We start from the raw sequence: 21335 nt of genomic DNA on the forward strand, positions 1-21335 counted from the left end.
AGAGAGACAGAGAGAGAGAGAGAGAGGGAGAGAGAGACAGAGAGAGAGAGAGAGAGAGAGAGAGAGAGAGAGAGAGACAGAGAGAGAGACAGAGACAGAGAGAGAGAGACAGAGAGAGAGAGAGAGAGAGAGACAGACAGACAGAGAGAGACAGACAGAGAGACAGAGAGAGAGAGAGAGAGCAGCTTGAATATTTTCCAAAGGGTTGTGGGTATATCAGCTTGTGCCACTCCACACTTTTGGCAGATATTTCCTTTTTCTTCCCCAAAACTCTAATCAGTTTCAATGATGATGATGATAACCTGCCATGATCAAAAAAGATAATAGAGCAAAAAAGATTACATATAGAATATACTTTGCAAACCTTGAAGTGCTGTATAGATGTCAGTTATTTTTCACTTTTCCCAAAATTCTTTCTTGTCTATTCTCATTTAATCCTCACAATGACCTCAGTGAGAGAAGGGTTGCTGGGATTCTTCTTATTGTTCTACAAATGAGGAAATTGAATCTCCAGTTCAGTGATTCGCCTATAGCTATACAGATGGTAGGTATCCAAGGCAGGGTTCATACCCAGGTGTCTCCTCACTCTAAATCCTTTGTTCTTTCTGCAAAATCATGCTGCCTTAATGGAGTAGATTATTTGACAGATGGGGAAACTGAAGAATGGATCAATTAGTGATTTTTCTTCGGTCACAGAGACAGATATTGTTATTGTTCAGTCGTTTCAGTTGTGTCCACCTCTTCGTGATCCCATTTGGGGTTTTCTTGGCAAAGATACTCGATTGGTTTTCCATTTGCTTCTCCAATTTTACATATGAGGAAACTGAGGCAATGAAGGTTAAGTGACTTGTCCAGAGTCACACAGTTAATAAGCGTCTGAAGTCAAATTCAAACTCAGGTCTTCCTGACTCCAAGTGCTGTGCTTTATCCTTGGTGCCACCTAAATGCCTCCCATACAAAGAAGATGGAAGACAATGATAGTGTCGTGGAACATTGTTTTAGGAATATTACTTCATTCCTAGTCCCAGGAATTGGAGCTTTGGGTTGAGTCAGACAACCTGGGTTTGAATCTCGACTCTGGCACACTAGCTGTGTGTCATGGGGAAAGTCTTTTTGGTAACCACTCAGTGCTTCAATTCTTTATCCATATTGTATTGTTGTTGTTGCATTTCAGTCATGTCCAACTCTTTGTGACCCCATATGGAGTTTTCTTGGCAAAGATACTGGAGCGGTTTGCCATTTCCTTCTTCAGCTCATTTTACAGATGAGGAAACCGAGGCAAACAGGGTTAAGTGACTTGCCCAGGGTCACACAGCTAGTAAGTGTCTGAGACCAGATTTGAACTCAGGTCTTCCTGACTCCAGGCCTGGCACTTTATCTACTGTACCACCTAGCTACCCCATCTCTATTGTGAGGGGATTGTATCAAATGGCCTTTATAGTCTCTTGCAGTTCTGAATCTCTAACCCTGTAAATAATTTTTAAGCAAAATTTCAAGAACAGGATCCTTTTTCATCTTTGTCTTCGAGAATAAGATAATTTTGTATTCCTTGAATGCCACTGTCTGATCCATACACCTAACTATTGTGTGCATGCACACCAAGTACTTTATATATGAATTAGTACCTTGGAGTATATAGCCAAGAATGTTTCTCAGTCTTTCCTCTGACTCCTGCAAAGCATTCATGATCACCTCCTTCCCAACTGGGTGTCAGTGTGAAATTTAATGGATGCAATCTCCAATCCGTGATCCAGGTCACTGATGAAACAATTAAATGGCAATGTGCCAAGGACCAATTCTGTTTGTTTTATATTCCCAGTATGACCCTAAGAGAGGTCATTTAATATGTTTCTCAGGCAGCCTTTTCGAAACACAAGGAATGCTTACTCGTGTGGGATAGACTTTTCAGGTGGGTCTGCTCAAAGGCTCTCTTTTTTTGTTAAAGACCTGAGCTGATGAATCCTTCAATCTCCCAGGACTCAAGTCCTCCTTTGACATTTTATGCAATTCTGTACACCTAATACTCAGAGAAATGAACAGCAGTCTTTTTTCGGCAGAGGAAATAGGTTTTGATGACCTTTCTAATGTAGTGCCCCATGGTAATTGAGGTAGGAACTGAGTGTTCTCTGAATGAACTCAAGGGATTCCCACTTGGAAGCCTGGATCTTTGCTCCAACTTTTCCTTCCCAAGGAGAAACTCTGTAATTTGTAATTAACACCATAATGAGGAGCCTTTGCAAATGGCTCCATGTTCAGGTGTGCAGAGGAATGCATGAACGAGAGCAGAAAAAGAAGGAAAATCCCAGTTGGCTTTAAAAGTCAGAAACATTTTTAGCATGCTCATATTCCACAGGCAGATTAGAAGGCTGACCTATCTGACACTTCCGCATCACTCCCTGCTATTCCAATAGCCTCTTTGAATGCTTTCTCTCATGCCTTTTCTTAGCACCTCTGAGATTGATGCCTGGCCTGATACCTATGTTCTGGTTCCTTACGTCAAGGTACTAGGCTCTGTGTTGTTCAGAGAATTGCTATATTACATGAAGGGAGTGGGAGAGAGGGAGGGAATTCTACCTTGTCAGTATCTCAGACCTTCCTTCCTCTTGAGAGCTCTGGAGCTAATATATTAGTCTTGGATAACTTTATCTTAGCTTTCTGTGCATGACTTTGTTTCTTAAAAAGACTTTTCTGTTATTTCTGCAACCATCTTCTGTGTCAAAATATTCATTCATCCATCTATTAATTAGCTAATTTATTTTGATAGATCCTCAGATTTTATTGATACAGGGAACTTTCATTGAGGAAAATCCCTCTACCAATGCAGATTGGCATATCTTTTGAAATTTATAGTCTAAGATAGTTTCCTGAGGCATTGAGAGATTAAGTGATTTGTCCAGACTCCCACAGCCAGTATTTAGGATTTGAACTGACTTTTTCCTGTCTCAGGGCCCCAGTCTCTCTATTCACTCTGCCTTGCGACTTCTGTTGAAATCAAGTTAGAGAAAATATAATCAAGAAATAAAATCCCATATACCTATCTCAGCATCTCTGGTAGTTTCTGCACTTTGACTCCTTATGCAGGTAAAAGTTCTTTGTCCCCATCCTTCTAGGATCTGTTTAATATGCTTCATTTGTTTAAACCCTACCTCTCATGACCACTTGCCTGGGTGACTGTGGGCAAACCACTAGCCCGTCCTGGGCCTCAGGTTTCTCAACTTTAAAATAAGAGAATTGGATTGGATGGCTTCCGAGGAGCCTTCCAGCCTTCCAGGGATGATCCTATGCTTCTAAAATGAATGATGTAAAGGCTTTTAGATATTTCAATTCATATGTATACTAGGAGATGAGCTCCCTAGAAACAAAACCCCCCACCTAGATGGTTTATATTTAAGTAATGTGGTTATGAAGAAATAATTAACTAACAGCGTGAATACCTACTGGTTTTCCCTTGTCCCCTTCAGGTGGGCTGCAGTGACCTACATAGTCCTCAGTTAAAGTTTCTTGCAAACATTGAGCTCTGGGAAATGATTAGTTCATCCCTAGGAAGTGGAATGTTTGATATATTATGTTGTCTGATGTTGTCTGTGGCCTCTAACATTTCTGGTTTTTTTATTAAAAAAATTAGCAACTATAGTTTCTAAGATTAGGCTTTTAATGCAAGCTTTTTTTAAAGTATGTAGTTATATAAGAGGCCTTCTTGAACTAAAAGGCACTAATATAGTGCCTTTGGGATTTAAGCTTTTGGTGGTATGTTGATGCTTTCGGTCACAAAACTTCCTTATCAAATTATTTTATTGCTTTTTATAGATCTAACATAAGGCCAGACTATGCAGACTCCAATTTTCATGACTTCAAAATGCACACTTTCACGAGGGTTACATCCTGTAAAGTCTGCCAGATGCTCCTGAGGTAAGTGTTGTTCCACACCTGGCTGGAGGGAAACCTAGCACGCTTTTGAAAACTGAAGCTCTCTGGGGGTTTGCAAGGATGATGTTATCTGCTGATGATGATGTGCTTTGCCACATTTGTCCACATTCTTTCCATCTTCTTGTGCTACCAGAAATCTTTATTCTTACCAGAAGACACCGCCACCCTTTGCAGTGCTGGAGGCTCTTTTCTCACATCCTCTAAAACAGCAGTTAAAGGGGAAGAGAAGGAGGCAGCATTCTCTTTACCCCTACTTCCCAAGTGCTCTTGCTGCCACCATTCAACAACCTGTTTTCCTTTGATGATCAATCATTCTGACTTTACCACTCAGCTCAACTTGTTACAGTCATTTACCTTTCTCAAAGGGTTCAGTGTCTGACTTGTGGTTGTTTTTTCCACCCTGATGCCTGTCTTCACTCATGAAGATATGAACATTTTGATGTTCCTTCCAAAGCCTGGCTTTCCACTTACTCATATCTTAATCTCCCATGACCTCCTTCTTCCTTCTGCCTCAGCCGTTTGCAGAGATGGTCATATCCTTGATGTGTATGGATCAGGGATGGCCATCACTCATAATTGTTTTATTGCCGTAACAGAGAACTCTGAATTCCTCTAACTAAAAGCTCCTATCCTTGGATTTGTTTTTCTGACTCACACCTTCTACATATATTCCTCATTCTCATTGACACCTCTACCTTCTCCTACGTGCCCTATTCTCCCAATCTGTCATCCTTTCTTTGGCCTCCTTTCTTAGTCTTGACTTCACATTTAGGCAGTTCAACCATTTGCTATCAGCTACCTTTGACTCTCTTGTTTCTTTTTATGTTGCCAGACATGCCTTGTGAAACGGTAGTGCTAGGTTATACCCACCAAGCGCCTTCTGTGTTTTTATTTACATGTTACTGAATGCTCCTGGAGAAAGTCACGCGATAGTGCCAATTTGGTTCCCTTTGAATTCAGGATATTTAATCTCACCTGGGCATTTACTGCTGCCTAGCAATCTTTTTATTCTATCTAGATTTACTCCCTCATGCTTTACACTGTTCCAAAAGGAGATCTTGCTTCTTACTTTATGGGTCCTCTTCCAGAATGAAAGACAAACAATAACAATTTAGAAAATAGAGGTCAGTTGTCATTGGATTCTCTTCTCCACTCCATACTCAACATCTCTTTTCAATAGCCTCCATTCTCTTTTCATTTGCTCCATTCTCTGATGAAGATGTCGCTCCACTTGTCCTCTGGATCCATCTCCTCTCAATACCTGTGTGAGCAGGCCTATTCAATCATTCCCCCTCTTCCTCTAATCTTTGGTATCTCATCTATTGGCATCTTTCCTTCTTTGTACAAACATGCCCAGGTCTCTCCCATCCTTAAAAACCCTTCCATTATGCCATCATCATCTCTTCCTTCTTTTACAAAGTCCTAGAAAAAAGCGTACTTTAAATACCTGTTGCCTCGATTTTCAAACTTTCAGTGGTGCATGATTGCCTATCAAGGTAAAATATAAACTCCTTTTTCTGGTAATTCCAGTCCCTCCACAATATGACTCCAATGTCCCTTTACAACTTTGTCTCGTACTAATCTTATGTATTGTATATTCCAGTTAAGATGCTCCCATTCTTGGCTTGAAATCTACTATCTCCATGTCTTTGCTTAGACTATCTCCAACAGTTTAAATGAGCTCTTTCTCCCCCACTATCTCCATACTTAAGCCATTCACTTCCTTCTGGTCTTGTATATCAGATGTCATGTTCTTCATAAATCTTTTTCTGACTCCTCTATCTTATGTGAGAATGTTCTCTACCTCCCAATTACCATAGAACTTTGCCTGGTTTGCTCATGCATGTATTATACTTTCCTTCCCCATCCCCGTTGAATTAACGCAGTGTCTGTGTAGCGTCCACCTTTGAATTCCCAGTTTCCAACAACATGTTTTGCACTTAATAAATGTTTAAGTTAAATTTGGTAGAAATGTTGACTTAACAGTCTGGTTCTTGTTCCTGAACAATCTTGACTCACTGTCTCCTCTCTATTTTCTCGTTCTCGGTCTTTTCTTGGAATATTTCGTTGATACTATTTTTTATTGCTATCATTTCTTAATGATTCCCTCCTGTAAAAGACCCCCCCCCAACCTTGTAACAAGTACAGTTAAATAAAACAAGTCAACACATTGGCCATGTCCGACAATGTATGCCTCATTCCACATCTATAATCTACTACCATTTTGTCCAGTGAGATCATGATTGGCTACTGTGTTTATCAGAATTTTGCATTGTTGTTTTCTCTTTCAATATTTTCATCATCATGTAAATTATAGTGCTTATTTTACCCCGAAGCAGTTTGTATATGTTTTCCAAATTTTCTCTGAATTTCTCGTGATTCTCAGGGAATTATGAATTTACTCATATTCAATCATATAAATTAATATTCCATTGCATTTATGCACCATTTGATTAGCCATTCCCCAATAGGAAGGCACGCACTTTCTTTCGGGACCCTTCCTACTACAAAAAAGTGTTTTTCTATCTAAGGGACATTTCTCTCTGTTTTTGGTGTCATTGGATTATGTGCCTAGTAATGATAACTCTTGGTCAAAGAGTATACCGAGTTTACTGCCTTTTCTTCTAATTCCAAATTGACATCAGTTCCTCAAAGCTTTCAGTTAGGCTTTCTTCTCCTTCTGGAAATGACTGAATAAGACCGGCATTAATTTCTTTCATTTGTTCTAATGATTTCATATATAGAGAGAATTTATCACCTTTAATGTATCACTCTCTAATTTTACTTTTCAGAGGAACATTTTATCAAGGCTATTTATGTTTCAAGTGTGGCGCCAGAGCACACAAAGAATGTTTAGGAAGATTAGACAATTGTGGCAGAGTTAATTCAGGTGGTAAGTCATTTTTATTGTCGTGATACTGTTTTTAATTAGGACATAAACCTTGCTAAACATAATTAAGGCTTAATTTACCCCTAATTTGTGTTTATTGTAACATATATGCTTTTGAAACTACCATTTATAAGGACAATTAGTAGAAGCTTAAAATTCATGTGACCTATCCTTGTTAAATTAAATGTTAGAGAGAAAAAAAAAGCTACTAGAAAATATGTAAGTAGTACTTCTTTCACCTTGTAGCCTTATTCTATCACACATCACTTTCTTCTAAGTAGAAAAAAGATTTTTCTTTCTGTAGCATCTATCTGTCTATCCATCCATCTTAATGATTTAATCATTGGTATATTCGAGTGTTAGATTTCTCTAACATGCTCCTAGATGTCTGGGGCAGTCCTTCTATTTGGTTGCCAAGGGCAAAAATTATATGTAGACTAATTCATGAATTAATGAATTCAACACATATGCAAACACACACATACACATGCGCGCGTGCGCGCACACACACACACACACACACACACACACACACACACACACACTAAAGACTTAATCATTGCATTGGATTATTAGATTTCTCCCAGATCCTTCTAGATGGTTGGGAGCAGTCCTTCTATTTGGTTGCCAGGGGCAAAAATCATATGTAGACTAATTCATGAATTAATGAATTGAATTAATTATCTTTTTCCAACATCAAAGACATAGATTGCATTTTTTAAAGTCTTATTTTAAAACTTTGCCCTGGTTAAAAAAAAAGGAATGTCACATTCCTGTTACATGAGACAGACAAGGGGGACATAGGCTCTTAGGATCTTTTGGTTTGCTTGCAATTATGCATTCAGCAGGCTTTTATCTCTCATTGCCCCCCCGCCCTGGATTCCCTTAACACTCTTCCTTCTCTTGCCTCTTTCTTCTTTCTCTTTCTTCTTTTCTCTTGTTGTCCTTTTCCCTTGAGTTTCTCTGTTTTATCAATAAGTCTTTTCAAAATCAGTCAAAGTTTTTGAACGCAAGAAAGTGAACTTTAACCACTTGAGTTCAAAAGGCAGCCATGTCAAACTTTGATTTTCCCCAAGGAAGCAATGGACATTGAATTATTTTGGATAATGTGAAGAGTAGAATAGAGAATATGAGCTCATTTTAGATTCATTTAGGTTCAGATAATGGGACACTTGTTATGGGAAGAGGAGTGAATTATATTGGGTCTTGGAAATTAAATTTTAATGCTCATATCATAAGAAGCTACTTAATTTCAAACAACTCACAAGGAAGATAGTATTAAATGATAGACATTTGTGGTGTAGTGGAAAGAGTACTCAGATTAGGAGTCAAGAGATGTGAGCTCCATTCTTGACTCTGCTACTAACTAGATGTGTAGCCTTATGCAAGTAATATAATCTATTTGAATTTTAGTTTTCTTATATGCAAAAATGAGGATATTGGGCCAGTAGTAGAATGTAAGTGGCATAAGGGTAAGGGCTATTTGGACCATTTTAGTTTTTCATCTTTGTATCTCCAAAGCCTGGTACATAGTAGGCACTTAACAAATGCTTGTTGATTGATTAGTTTGTTATTTGAATTTTCTAAGTGCTTTTTGGAGGGAGAGAGAGACAATCTGGATCTGTAATTTCATCAGTGTGGGAACTTATTCCAGGAATCCATACTCAACAATTTTACTGTGATTTAGAGTCTTAGCGAGTAGATTGGGGGCATTAAGGGGTTAAGTGTCTTGCGTATGGACACAGAACTATGAAGTGTAAGAGGAAGGACTGAAATCCTCCATATAGTCCTGACTCTTAGCTCACCCTCTGTCTACTGCATAATGCTACTGTTTCATGGGTAAATGATGGGGAACTTTTCTTTTTAAAATTGATGTTTTATGTAGGTTTATTTTTTTAAGTACAGTTTTAATAGATTAGAAAATATGAATCATAATTTTCTAGATATAAAATTCTATCCAATTAAATTTAGCAAACATTTATTTAGTTCTTTATGTTTGCAAGACATTGGGCTAGGTACTGAAGTGAAAGGCCAGCTGTTAATTCTATGTAAGAACAGGAAGCAGATGAAATGTAAATTAAATTCTCAAATTAAAAAAAACTCAAAATCAAATCTAATAAGTAGTCAGACATACTGTTGTATTTTGCCTTCTCCACACTTGTTCTCCACTGCTTAGTTTTTGTCAGTTTGTGCCCATACTTCCTTTGGACACTGTGTGCATTGGAGGGAGAACGACCTAGGTTTGGGAGTGAATGTTCTGTTTTGATTATTCTTGCTTTCGCATTCTACCGATTAAATGTTGTGACATGGTTATTTTATTCTTGCTTTTGCCCTCTCACTTAGTAAATGTTTTATGTTTAAGAATTAATGGCATCCTTGTGGCTGCTTTATGCAACTGGGAAGCACACCAGTAGGGGATCAGGAGAAACAGTGACAAATTTCGATTTATGTTTTCCTACAGTGGAATAACATGACACTGAGAATGAGTTTAGCAATATGGCCCCACCACATTATAGAACTACCTCTATTCATCTGGACTGTAGAAATAGCCTTCTGGTGGATCTCCCTAACTCAAGTTTCTCCCCAAGTTTACCTTCCAAAGTGGAGGTCTTACCATGTTACCCTCTACTTCGTAAACCTTAGTGGCTATCTATCACCTCCAGCATCAAAAATAAAATCCTTTTTTTGTCATTCCGAACCCTTTATTATTGTCTCCTCCACTTGTCTCCTGTAAATGGCAAAGGATAATGTAATGAGATATAATGAGACTACCTCAAGGATATGTGCTTTCCTTGATATGGATACTCCCTCCACTTATGCAGATTGCAATCCCCACTAACCACAAGGGGGTAAATAGTCTTGTGGAGTTGCTGTAGGCAAATATATATATATATATATATATATATATATATATATATATATATATATATATATATATATATATATATATATATATATATATATATCCCTCTATGCCATCCTGGAGATGAGTCTCTCTGAACTAAGCTAGGATAATTCTTGGACAATAGATATACTGTTCATTATTGCGTCTGTCCATTGACACTTTCCAGAGCTTATACTCTGCTTTTCTAATCTTCAAGGACCCTGTGTTATCTCCACTTCACTATAAGGATTTGGAGTAGAACTTCAGTGGAAGGTAGCACAGTGGATAGGGCACTGGCCCTGGAAATATTGAAGAATCTGATTGAAAATCTGGCCTCAGACTCTTACTAGATGGGTGACCATGGGAAAGACATTTAATCTCTGTTTGCCACAGTTTCCTCACCTACCATCCAGGGTTGTTATACAATGAGCTAATATTTGTAAAGTACATTATGAACCTTGAGGTACTATGTAAATGCTAATTATTATTATTAGCTATTATGGAAGGTGACAGTTCTAATACTGTGAAAATTAATTTTGGATAATAAAATATGAGGATTAACTTTGAAAATTTCTCAGTGTTTTTCATGTGAGAAAGGGAAAGTAAAATGACTTTAAAAAAACATTGATCTTTTTCCTGGAAATGTTTTTCCTTATTAGATCCTATATGTAAGCCTTATACCTCATATCAGTCTTTTTAAAATGTACAAGGTGTGGTAGTACATAGCCTGTACCCTCTGGGAGGCTAAGGCTAATGGATCCCTTGAGTTGCTAGTTCTAGCCTGGGCAAGATAGGGAGACTTAGTCTTTTAAAAAAAGCGCAAATTTATAATTTTGGAACATCTCAAATTTAAGAAGTTTTAAAAGACTTGAAAGAGGCATTCCCTCTTTATTCAAGTAACTAAGCCTAGACAGTTCAGAAACTGGTTATGAGTAGCTGTCGTGTTTCCTAGAGAAAATTAATATTTTTAAAGTCATCAATGAACATTTATTAAGCCAGGTACTGTGCTAAGCATTATGTCTACATGAGGTTTTCTAACTTGATCCTAGAAAGTTTGAGCAATAGGCTATTGAAATGACAGCAAGTACATCTACATGCACGAATGACTTTGGACCACCAAGTCCCATTATGATCTACATGACAATTTTTCAAGTTTGGAGTGCTAAAGATAGAGGGTTTGGTCAAATAGCAAGGGCAGTACATTTCGGTGGCTATCTTAGCAGAATCTTGAACTGGAGAGAAAAACAAAAGAAAATAAGAATGCTATTCTCCTCTTTTCCTTCCCCCCCACATCCTTCCTTCACCTTTGATCCTTAGCTCCTTTTTCATTATTCACTCATTTCCCTGGGGAATGGGCTTGAGATGGCAAAGGGCATCTTGTGCTGTCCCCCTCATCTGGATATTAACATTGGCAATACATGGGTGGCTCAAAGTATTGACAGTTTTATTCTTCCCCAGAGTTGCTTGGGAATAACAGTTAAACCTTCTGGGAAGGTTGAGCCTTTTCGGGAAGGGAAAAATTAAGGAGATGTGTAGCTATTTATAGTTATAAACCTCCCATTACCGAAGGCAGCTGGGAGTGATCTTTGAGAGGCAGCATTGCCCAGTGGATTTGAAATAAAAGGACCTGGATGCAAATTCTACCCCAGTAGTGCCTAAGGGACTTTCAGGAAGTCACTTAACTTCATCAGGCCCCAGTTCCTCATCAGTGAAAGGACAGGGTTGGACTAGATAGAATCTAAGCTATCTTCCAGCTCTAAATCTATGATTCTGTAGAGCAGTATTAGACAGGTCATGCTTTACCCCAGGTATGGAACTCTCTCAGAAGAAAAAGGTTTCTATATTAACAGAAGATATAGCCTCCTGTACCTGAGGACTTTCAGTCATTGAGCAGACCTCTCTTCTTGGAAAGCCACTCCTATCAGACAAGAGACCATCCACCCCACTATATATCAGACATGGAAGTGGGTCAGGACCATTAGAAATTTCCAGCAGGGGCCTATTTAAAGAGTGCTCTCTTGTTATCCTTCAACACCATGGAAACAATAGAGCTTAGCATCTGATTAACAAGAATAATTAATGAAGATAGAAAGCTACCAGATGGTGGGCTGGGGTGAGCTTCTCTCCCCGAGGATGATTTTAGAACCCAGACTAAAATGGGGAAAGGTGGGGGTCAGATATAGTCTCCTTATGCCGTGTTTTAGCTAGTAGAGAAGAAAAGGGACATCTTATCCACTTTCTCTCTAACTCTTACAAGTTTTACCTGAATTTTACCTGAACTATGATCTAGGAATGGAAGAGAGAAAACTAATATAACCAGAGGACACAAGATAAGTCCTACCCACCAGGTCATGTAACTGGTAGACCCAAAGGTTGGGGTATATGGGTATTCAAAGAAGACTAGTACCTCTGGTGTGAGGGCTGCTGAGCTCTTTTCAGGGCTTCTTTTGACCTTTGATATCTACCTGCTACCAAACTCTCACCTATGGCTCCAAGAAGCTGTAGCACACGCAGTGGCCACACCCTGGTAAACCATGGCTGAACCTGGCTGAGGGTAATTGAGGGGCTTCAAACCCATTGATGAGTTGATGGGGATGGCAACCCCAAGCATGTGAAAACTTCCCTGGCGGGAATAGGCAAATGTGAACAATTTGTTCCAATGGGCCAGGAAGATGGTGGAAGCAGACACTGTGGAGAACTTAGAGCTTGGTTAGACAGCAGTGATGCCAAGGTCATCCACTGCATCCAAACCGATTGTCAGTCATCTGGACTTTTGTCTTGCTGCTGGACTTTAATGACTCTGCGAGAGAGTGAGCCTGACGACTTCTAGCATCTCTACCTCACTTAAATCTAATTTATGCATGAGTCAAAAGATATCACTCATACCATTTTTACCTTCAAAATCTTGTACCAGTGGGCAAGTGGTGAAGCAGCAGTTGTGGATATACTAGGAGCTGTAGTCATAACCCTGCACTTATGCATCCCAGGCCATAGAGTTGTCTTCTCACTAGATTGAAGCAGCAGTGGATTTCTGTAGTCCCCTGGTTCTCTGAGCAGCCTTTTTAAAGGAATGCCCTGCTTACCTCCTAGTGTGAGGAAGGAACTAAAAAGGTGCCCTAAAAATTGTCTGCTTCATCTAACCTAACCCTCACTTGCTTACTGTGGCAGGTAGGTGTCCTACCCTGAGGTCGAAACAAAAAAAATGTACAAAATTTTTGGTCAAGACGATTCTATCATCATTGGCACATGGAATGTATTCATACTTATGGACAACATGAAACCCAGTATATCAGAAAGACAAATAGCTCTTGTTGCAAGAGAACTCAGCAGGTATCAAATAGCAGTCCTGGATGAAACAAGGCTGGCAAATGAAGGCCAGCTTACTGAAGTTGGAGCTGGATACACATTTTTCTGGAGTGGCCACAATGATGGGGAGCACTGTGAAGCTGGCATAGGTTTTGAAATCAAAACTAATCTAGTCAACAAGCTTGTATGCCTCCCGAAAGGAGTGAACAACAGGCTTATGACAAGGCGATTGCCATTTGCAGGAAAATGCCCCACCACCATCATCAATGTATATACTCCCACCATAATGAATGCTGATGAGGTCAAAGAAAAATTTTATGAAGACCTGGAGACTCTCACCATCAATGTGCCAAAAGAGGACAAGCCTATAAGTCTGGGTGATTTTAACCCCAGAGTGGGCACAGACTATTGGACATGGCAGGGAGTCCTTGAGAGGAGTGGAGTTGGAAACAGCAACACTTACTACTGAAAACCTGTGTGTCTCATGACCTTCTCATTGCCAACACTGTGTTCCACATACCCAAATGCAATAAAACTGTGGGTGCACCCTTGAAGCAAACATTGGCATTTAATAGACTATGTCATTGTAAGGAGAAGAGACAGACAGGATTTGAGAGTAAAAAAGGTGAAATGTGGCACAGGAGGCTAGACCAATCATAGACTTATCCTCTATAAAGTAAACATTTCATTTAGCAAAAGTGGTGGCCCCAAGGCAAAAAGACTACCAAAAGACTTAATGTCAACTGATTGGAGTGCTTCTCTGAGTGTGAACAGTTCATTGCTAACATGGAGGGAAAGCTGAGCCAACGCAGAATTGGCAAGAGTGGAGCGGAATGAGTGGGCAGCTTTCAAAGATTTGGTGTGCAGCCCCACATTTATTCATCTGCGCCAGAACACTCTCAAATATCAAAACTGATTTGACAAAAATGATAGGGAAATTCAGAAACTGCTAAATGAAAATTGAGAACTTCACAAGGTTTACCAGCAGGATAGTTCATCCATACCTAAGAAGACAGTGTTTAACTCCATCAAAAGTAAAGTGCAAGCAAAGTTTAGAGAGATACAAAGTTCTTGGCTCAGCAAGAAGGCAGATAAATTCAGTTTTATGCTAATAATAGCAGTCCAAAGCACTTATATGATGCCCTAAAGGCTATTTATGGGCCAAAGACCTATGGTGCATCTCAACTACTCAGTGCTGATGGAACCACATTGATTAGTGATAAGGACATGATCCCGGGGAGATGGGCTGCACATTTCCACTATGTTCCCAACATAGTATGTTCATCAACCAATGCTGAAGGCATTGACTGTATACCTCACATTGAAGTCAATCCCTCTCTAGTTGAACTTCCAACTGAAGAAGAGATATGAAATTTGATTAAGGCTCCTCTTGTGTGGTAAAGCGCCTGTTGCTGATTCTATTCCAACTTAGATTTACAAGGCAAGGGGTCCACTGCTCATACAAAAGCTGACTGAAATCTTCCAGGTTATATGGCAAGAGGAGGTTCTCCCCCAGGGATTCAAGTGTGTCTTCATTGTCCATCTCTATAAAAGAAAAGGAAAGCAAGATTCTTGTCAGAGTCCTCCTTAATAGGTCATCTACCGAAGAGCCAGTGTGGCTTCAGAAAGGGTTGAGGAGTGGTTGATATGGTGTTTACTGCTGGACAACTCCAGGAGAAATGCCAGGAGCAGAACAGACAATGTTTATTGGTCTGACCAAGGCCTTTGATACTGTCAGTTATGAGGGCTTGTGGAAGGTCATGGAAAAATTTGGTTGCACAGAGAAGTTATCTGTCTTGTATGCCAGTTTCATGATGGCATGCTCGTATAGGTTCTAGATAGTGGATGATACTCTCATACTTTCTGAGTCACCAATGGAGTATAAAGTAGCTCTGTGTGCTTGCTCCAAAGTTTTTTAGCATGATGTTTTCAGTGATGTTGTCAGATGCCTTTAACCAGGGTGAAAATGGTATCAAAGTCAGCTACCACACTGATGGTAAATTATTTAACTTGAAAAAGTTGCAAGCCATGACTAAAGTGGAGGGAGGGTTAGTGCTCGACTTTTTGTTCTCAGATGGCTGTGCACTCAGTGCAGCCTTCGAGGTGGAGATGTAACAGAGTATGGATCAATTCTCTGCCACTTGTGCTAATTTTGGCCTGACATAACACCAAGAAAACAGAGGTTCTCCTCCAGACGTGGAACCATTGGTTACAGCAAATGGAGAAATTTTGAGTGCTGTGGATGAGTTCACTTACTTTGGCAGTATACTTTCCAGGGATGTCCACATAGATGATTAGGTTGATGTACTCATCGCCAGAGCTAGCTCAGTGTTTGGAAGACTCTGAAGGAAACTATGGGAGAGAAGAGGTATTAGACTGACTACTAAACTAAAGGTCTGCAGAGCCATTGTGCTGATTCATTGTTGTATGCCTGTGAAACCTGGACAGGCTACCAATGCCATGCCAGGAAACTGAATGACTTCTATTTAAATTGTTTTAAGAAGATTCTGGGGGCAGCTAGGTGGCGCAGTGAGTAGAGCACCAGCCCTGGAGTCAGGAGGACCTGAGTTCAAATCCAGCTTCAAACACTTGACACACTCGCTAGCTGTGTGACCTTGGGCAAATCACTTAACCCCAATCTCCTTGCTTTTCCCCCTCAAAAAAAAAAGATTCCCAAGATCACCTGGCAAGATTAGGCTCTGGACATTGAGGTCCTTTCTTGAGCCAATTGTTCAAATTCTGCTACAGACAGTGCAACTCTAATGGGCTAGCCATGTTGTTCACATGCCATTTTACAGAGAACTCACATAAGGAAAGCCCTCACATAGAGTCTGAAGAAGTGATGCAAGGACACTCTCAAGGTCTCTCTGATGAATTTTGGAATAGATTGTGAGACATGGTTGACACTGGCACAGGATCACCCAGCATGGTGTGCCTGCATCAAAGAAGGCACTGTGCTCTATGAGCTCAGCAGAATTTCAGTTGCTCAAAAATAATGTGAACTGTGCAAATTTCGAGACATTTCTACTCCAGATCTTCATATGGACTGTTTGTGCCTCATCTGTGGTAGAACTTTCTGAGCTCATTTTGGTCTGATAAGCCACAGTCGGACTTGCTGTACCTTGACCCTGACATAGTGATATTGTTTTGATACACTGAGCACAAAGGACAGCAACCAACCAACAACCAATCAGGCCCTAGGGTGTGGCCCAAAATCTTATAAAAGATTCCTTATACAAGGCACTCAATATCATGTCATGATGAGGATAACCCTTCTTACTTGGGAGAAAAAAAAAAACAAAACAAAACCTTGAGATCCATTTAGATCTGTCTACATTATCTTTCTTCATATTGACTTTATAGTTTTCTTTCTTCCTGCCCTGCCCTGTTCCGTTCTCTAACCCCTGAAATCTCACTGGTCCCTCTCAAGTTCTCCAGAGGCTCTCTCATGAAGTCCTTCCTGAACATTTCAACCCAGGGGTATGCTAGAGCGAGCTTGTAGTTAATACCTGTTCAATTTTCAATGTGAGTACCTCAGAAATCCACAAATGCTACAAATCAGGGCTTGATTTATTGTTTTGTTGATTGTCTAGACCTTAAAAAGTATTAATAATGCAGAATAAACTTCAAAGTGTGGCATATGTTCCCTCCACTCCTACCCTCACCCCAGCCCCTTGTTAAACATTTATCAGGTATACTTCTTCTTCAATCCCTCATGAATCTCTATTTTCCTTTAAGTTCCATGGAATTACCCTTAGACATTTCTGACATTATCTAGATTGCATTGCTCATTGCTAATTATTTCATGTGTGCAATCTTATTCACCCCAATTCCAAGGACCTGGGTTTGTGTCTTGGCTCTCCTGCTGGTCAGCTATGTCATCCACCTTTCTCTCATTGAATCTCATCTGTAAAATGAAGGAACTGGATTAGATCTCTAAGGTGCCTTCCAACTCTCAATCCTTTGATTCCGTGGATTCCTTGATGGCTGGGGCTGTGTGGTAGACACCTTTTATGTGCCACCCAGCACCTACCCCAGTATAAAGAAAGAATACAGCAAGCACTCAGTAAGCACTTAACTCCAACAGAACAGCCTTTATCCCCCTCCCCCAACTAACATTATTTTCTCCTCAATTTATCTGAATTTTCTCTCAGAGAAAATGCTTAGTGAAATCTTGGTGACTTTGTAGGACATATTACCATGGAGCCACTGTAAGAAGACTAGATTTGGTCTCTATTGCTTGCTACCTGTGTGACTTTCAGCATTTCTGTGGCTCATTTTCCTCCCTGGTAACAGAAAAATAGCAATAGGTCAGGTTTATATATCACTTTAAGTTCTGCAATGAACTTTACCTATGTTGTTTGACCCTCACAACAACTCTGGGAGGTACCTAGGTCCTATTATTATTTGTTTTACAAATGAAGACACAGGCTGAAAGAGATGGTGAGATTTTCCTAGGTTCACATAGCTAGTAATTATCTGAGGCAGGATTTGAATTCAGCCCTTCCATCTCCAACTTTCTATCCAATGTGCCACCTACGTCCTTCTTTGCATACATTATCTCATTTGATCCTCACATTAATTCTGTGATGTTATCCCCATTATAGCTGAGGAAACAGGCTCAGATGACTTGTAACTTGCATAGGGTCACCTAGTAAGTGTCTGAGGTGGGATGTAAACCTATGTCTTTGTGACTCCTATGTCCAGAGTTTTATACTTCACTATGCCTTAAATGAGGAAGAGGTGCTGAGTATCCCTTCCAATTCAGAATCTGTCCTTCACCCTTTAGCACTTAACAAAGCACATGAGAAACTCCTTTATGGAAGTTTAGCCCTATATGACTGTTTTCTTCCCCAGCCCCCGAGTCCAGTCCCACTATCTATGTGAATCCTTGTTTTGATCTAGTCTAATTTGTTATGGAGACAAGAAGTACTTGTAACAGAAGGGTGGGGCTTTTACAAGGGGAGAAAAGTCATCTATTCATTCCATTCGTGTCTGTACACATCTGTGTCCGAGTAACAGTTGGAGCATAACAGACCTAGGAGAGGAGTCCTTTTAAGTTCTTTGGGTGTGTTTCTGTTCACGAGAAGGCTTGAAAGTGAAGTGGAGAACTCTTATACTCAGCTGAGGAGTGAGTGGGCATTTTAGCCCATGCTAATGCCTATGGGGTAGGAAGCTGGCCAGTGCCACCATTTCCATCTCCTCTGACTGGGCTGAGCCTGCTCTGGCCTCAAGTGAACAATAGCATAAACACATTCTCCCATAGCTTCCCGTGTGCTCTGCCAATGGCTTAATCTGAACAATGGCCATGGGCACCTTTACACTAGTCTTTCTCAACAAGTCACCACAGGGCCAGGATTAGTCTGGGCCAACCTCCCCTTGGTACAGTGCTTCAGTTTGCAGTTTGCTTGCTGGGACAGACTGTCTCTGCCTTGCTTTCTGTCCAATAGATGAGGAAAGCCTCTGCTGTCCCCTTTTACCCTAGGCTTACCCAATACAGCTTGCTTTACATTTTCTCTCTATAAAAGGAGGAATCAAATTGCCAGCAAAGCCTCCTGGAGCAGACTACTCCAAGCTGGTCCACCTTTCCTTTAGTGGGAATGAAAGCCTCAGCTTCTGCAATGTGTAACTAACAGATTCCCATTTCTTATCGGCTTAATTGCTTGATTATCTAGGACAGCTGCCTCTGCTGCTGTTGCATTGGGAAGAGTGTGGCTTGGTCTGCTGATGGCTGGGAACTACTTAGTGAGGACTTGGTGCGTGCAAAGGGAGCATCTTTGTGAATTTGATTTAAACCATTCTTGAATCAGTAATGGACTTTTCCAAACCTTAAAAGTCCTATGTTTTACTCCATAAAAGCATGAAAAATAGCACGATGGAATGTTTGATAGGTTAGAAAACACTTGTATAAAATTGTTACATTTGGATAGAAGTATCTCAGCCTGCTTTTGGGCACGTTTTTTCTTAAATTTGGTTATAATCCCTTCTATCCCCTGCCCCCTTTTGCCCCTGGGGACAGCAGCAGGCCTTTGGCCTACATCAGGCGTGGGGTTTGTGCTAAGGTGGGGTGTTTTTTTATGTGTGTGTCATAATCAAAATATATATATATATATGTATATGTATATATATATATACATATATATGTATATTTCAGTAACTTAATACAACATAAATAGAAGTCCAGTCCAGTGAGTCCTGTGTTGGGTGGCTCAAACAGAGCAACAGAAAGCATGCCTTTAATCACTCAGGGTTTCATTAAGTTTCTTTTCTTTCTTTCTTTTTTAAACAAATGGGGGGAAAATGGTTGCAGAAGGAGAAAAATGAATAGAAAGCCATGAACAAAAAGAAAAAACCAAAAACCAAACTATCTAGCATGGATGCCCCCTGGGTGAGCCAGTTCTGCTTGATTGGAATGTCACCTCCATAGTCATAATAGAACTCTCTCCTCTTTAGCTTATTACTTTAGCACTTGGTTTATTACATAGATCAGAAACTCCCCTTTTTTCAAATGAGATAACATGTATAAAGTGCTTTGTAAGACCTTAAAGCCCCATCTATAAATTCTAGCTATAATTATCATTAATTTTAAGTCAATTTTAAAAGAAAAGGGAAAATGAATTCCCACATTAGGGTCCCAATAACTAGGTATAAATCATCATTAAAGTGAACTAGAAATGAGATATCAGCTGGTGGATTCCTGACACAACTCCTGAACAAGATTTGAAATACAAAACAACTTCTAAATATTATTTACAGTTTATGCAAAATGCTATAATACATTTTACAGAATGCTATGGCATCTACTCAATGTGCATAACATTTATGCAGCTTTTCCCCAAAGCTCTATCCATCCTTTTGCCTTTCCACTTAAATATTTCACAGAAAATAGCCCAAATGAAAACTTTTTGGAAAAAACCACATTAATAATTTTTGTTTCCTGTGGTGCTTTCATTAGTGTGGAGGAATTTCCATTGTGCAAACTCTCTCCCCTGATGCTGCTGGCCTGTAATTTATATTGTGGTAGGGTAGGTGACTTGTCTGGGGTTACATAGCCAGTATTGTGTGGGGGAAGGACTTGAACCCAGGTCTTCTAGACTTTGAAGCCCACACTCCCCTGAACCACACTGCCTTGAATGAAAGCTTGCTGTACTATTTACACACATTAATTTATTCTGGTCCTCATCTGGAATTTCACTGGGTAGGGCACCCCCTCTTCCAATAAGGGTGGACATTTGTTTGGCAACTTATCATCTTAGAGAGTTGCTTGGGGCACTAAGAGGTTAAGTGACTTGACTAGGGTCACACAGCCTAACCAGTATGTATAGGGATTTGAACCTGGGTCTTCCTTCCAAAGCCAGCTCTATAACCATTACTCTTTGTCATCTTTCATTTACTTTTGAGAAAGAGACACTTTCTAATAGCAGACAAAAATAGATAGCTGTGATAGAACCAAGCTAATATAGCAGATTTTTACATGGAACCAAATTAATTTTGAAAAGTCAGCCTAAAACCTCCTTGAAAAATCACTTCCCTTAGGCAAATATATACATACAACTGTGTTCTGACTTTGATTCTGGAGGTTTTGTTCTTCACGGGCTCCAGAACAACTAAGGAACCTCCTGTTTCTAAACTTCACAGAACCAGTAGGGACATGATAAAAGAATGGAAGTTGGGTTATGAGTCACTGCCCTGCAAGATTCTTGAAAGGGTAAAAAATATTTTACTGTTGGATCCATTGCAACCTCAGGAGCAGAGCTTCAGGGTAAACATGAATTAAGGATTACAAACTTTTGGATACTTGAAGAATGGAATGACTTTGCTGGGAATGTTCCCAGGAGAAGTGAGGGGTGAGACAGAATGTGAGGGATATCTCAAGACAGTGACTTCTTCTCCTGGGTAGTGTTCAGGTGAGGTAGCTGTTCCAATATTTAGATCTCCACCTCACACTGTTAGGTCTTGCCTAGCAGCCCTGTTGGGTAACTGTACCCTTGGGAGACAAGAGTCTTGAATCTGAGTGTTATAAATTATAATGTCAGTTGCATGCAAATAAGATATCAGATGGAGGTAAATGATGGGCTTTGTAAACTTTGCAATCAGGAGCAGGTTTTTGCAAAGAACACATCAGTAGACAGGCACTTAGATCACATTTTGGACTAGAATATTCTTTTAATCAGGAACCACAAGAGCCTTCAGACAAGTAGAGAGTTTATTCATTATAAAATTTTTAGGTCTTTCTGGGCAAACAAGAGAAGTGTGCACTGAGACTGCTCCATTCTGAATTCAGAGAAAGCTTAGCATACAATGCGGCTAAACAGGGCATCCAGCTGA

General features: G+C 39.9%; 1 protein-coding gene across 1 annotated transcript in view; it reads left to right on the forward strand.

Annotated features, from left to right (window-relative positions):
* Positions 1-21335, forward strand: part of VAV3 (vav guanine nucleotide exchange factor 3) — a 309997-nt gene that overhangs the window by 150757 nt on the left and 137905 nt on the right. Inside the window, 2 exon segments of the mRNA XM_036768194.1 lie at positions 3808-3909; positions 6720-6820. Coding sequence (XP_036624089.1) covers positions 3808-3909; positions 6720-6820 — 203 coding nt within the window.

The sequence above is a fragment of the Trichosurus vulpecula genome, chromosome 7, assembly GCF_011100635.1.
Source record: "Trichosurus vulpecula isolate mTriVul1 chromosome 7, mTriVul1.pri, whole genome shotgun sequence".
In the NCBI taxonomy this organism is placed as follows: domain Eukaryota; kingdom Metazoa; phylum Chordata; class Mammalia; order Diprotodontia; family Phalangeridae; genus Trichosurus; species Trichosurus vulpecula.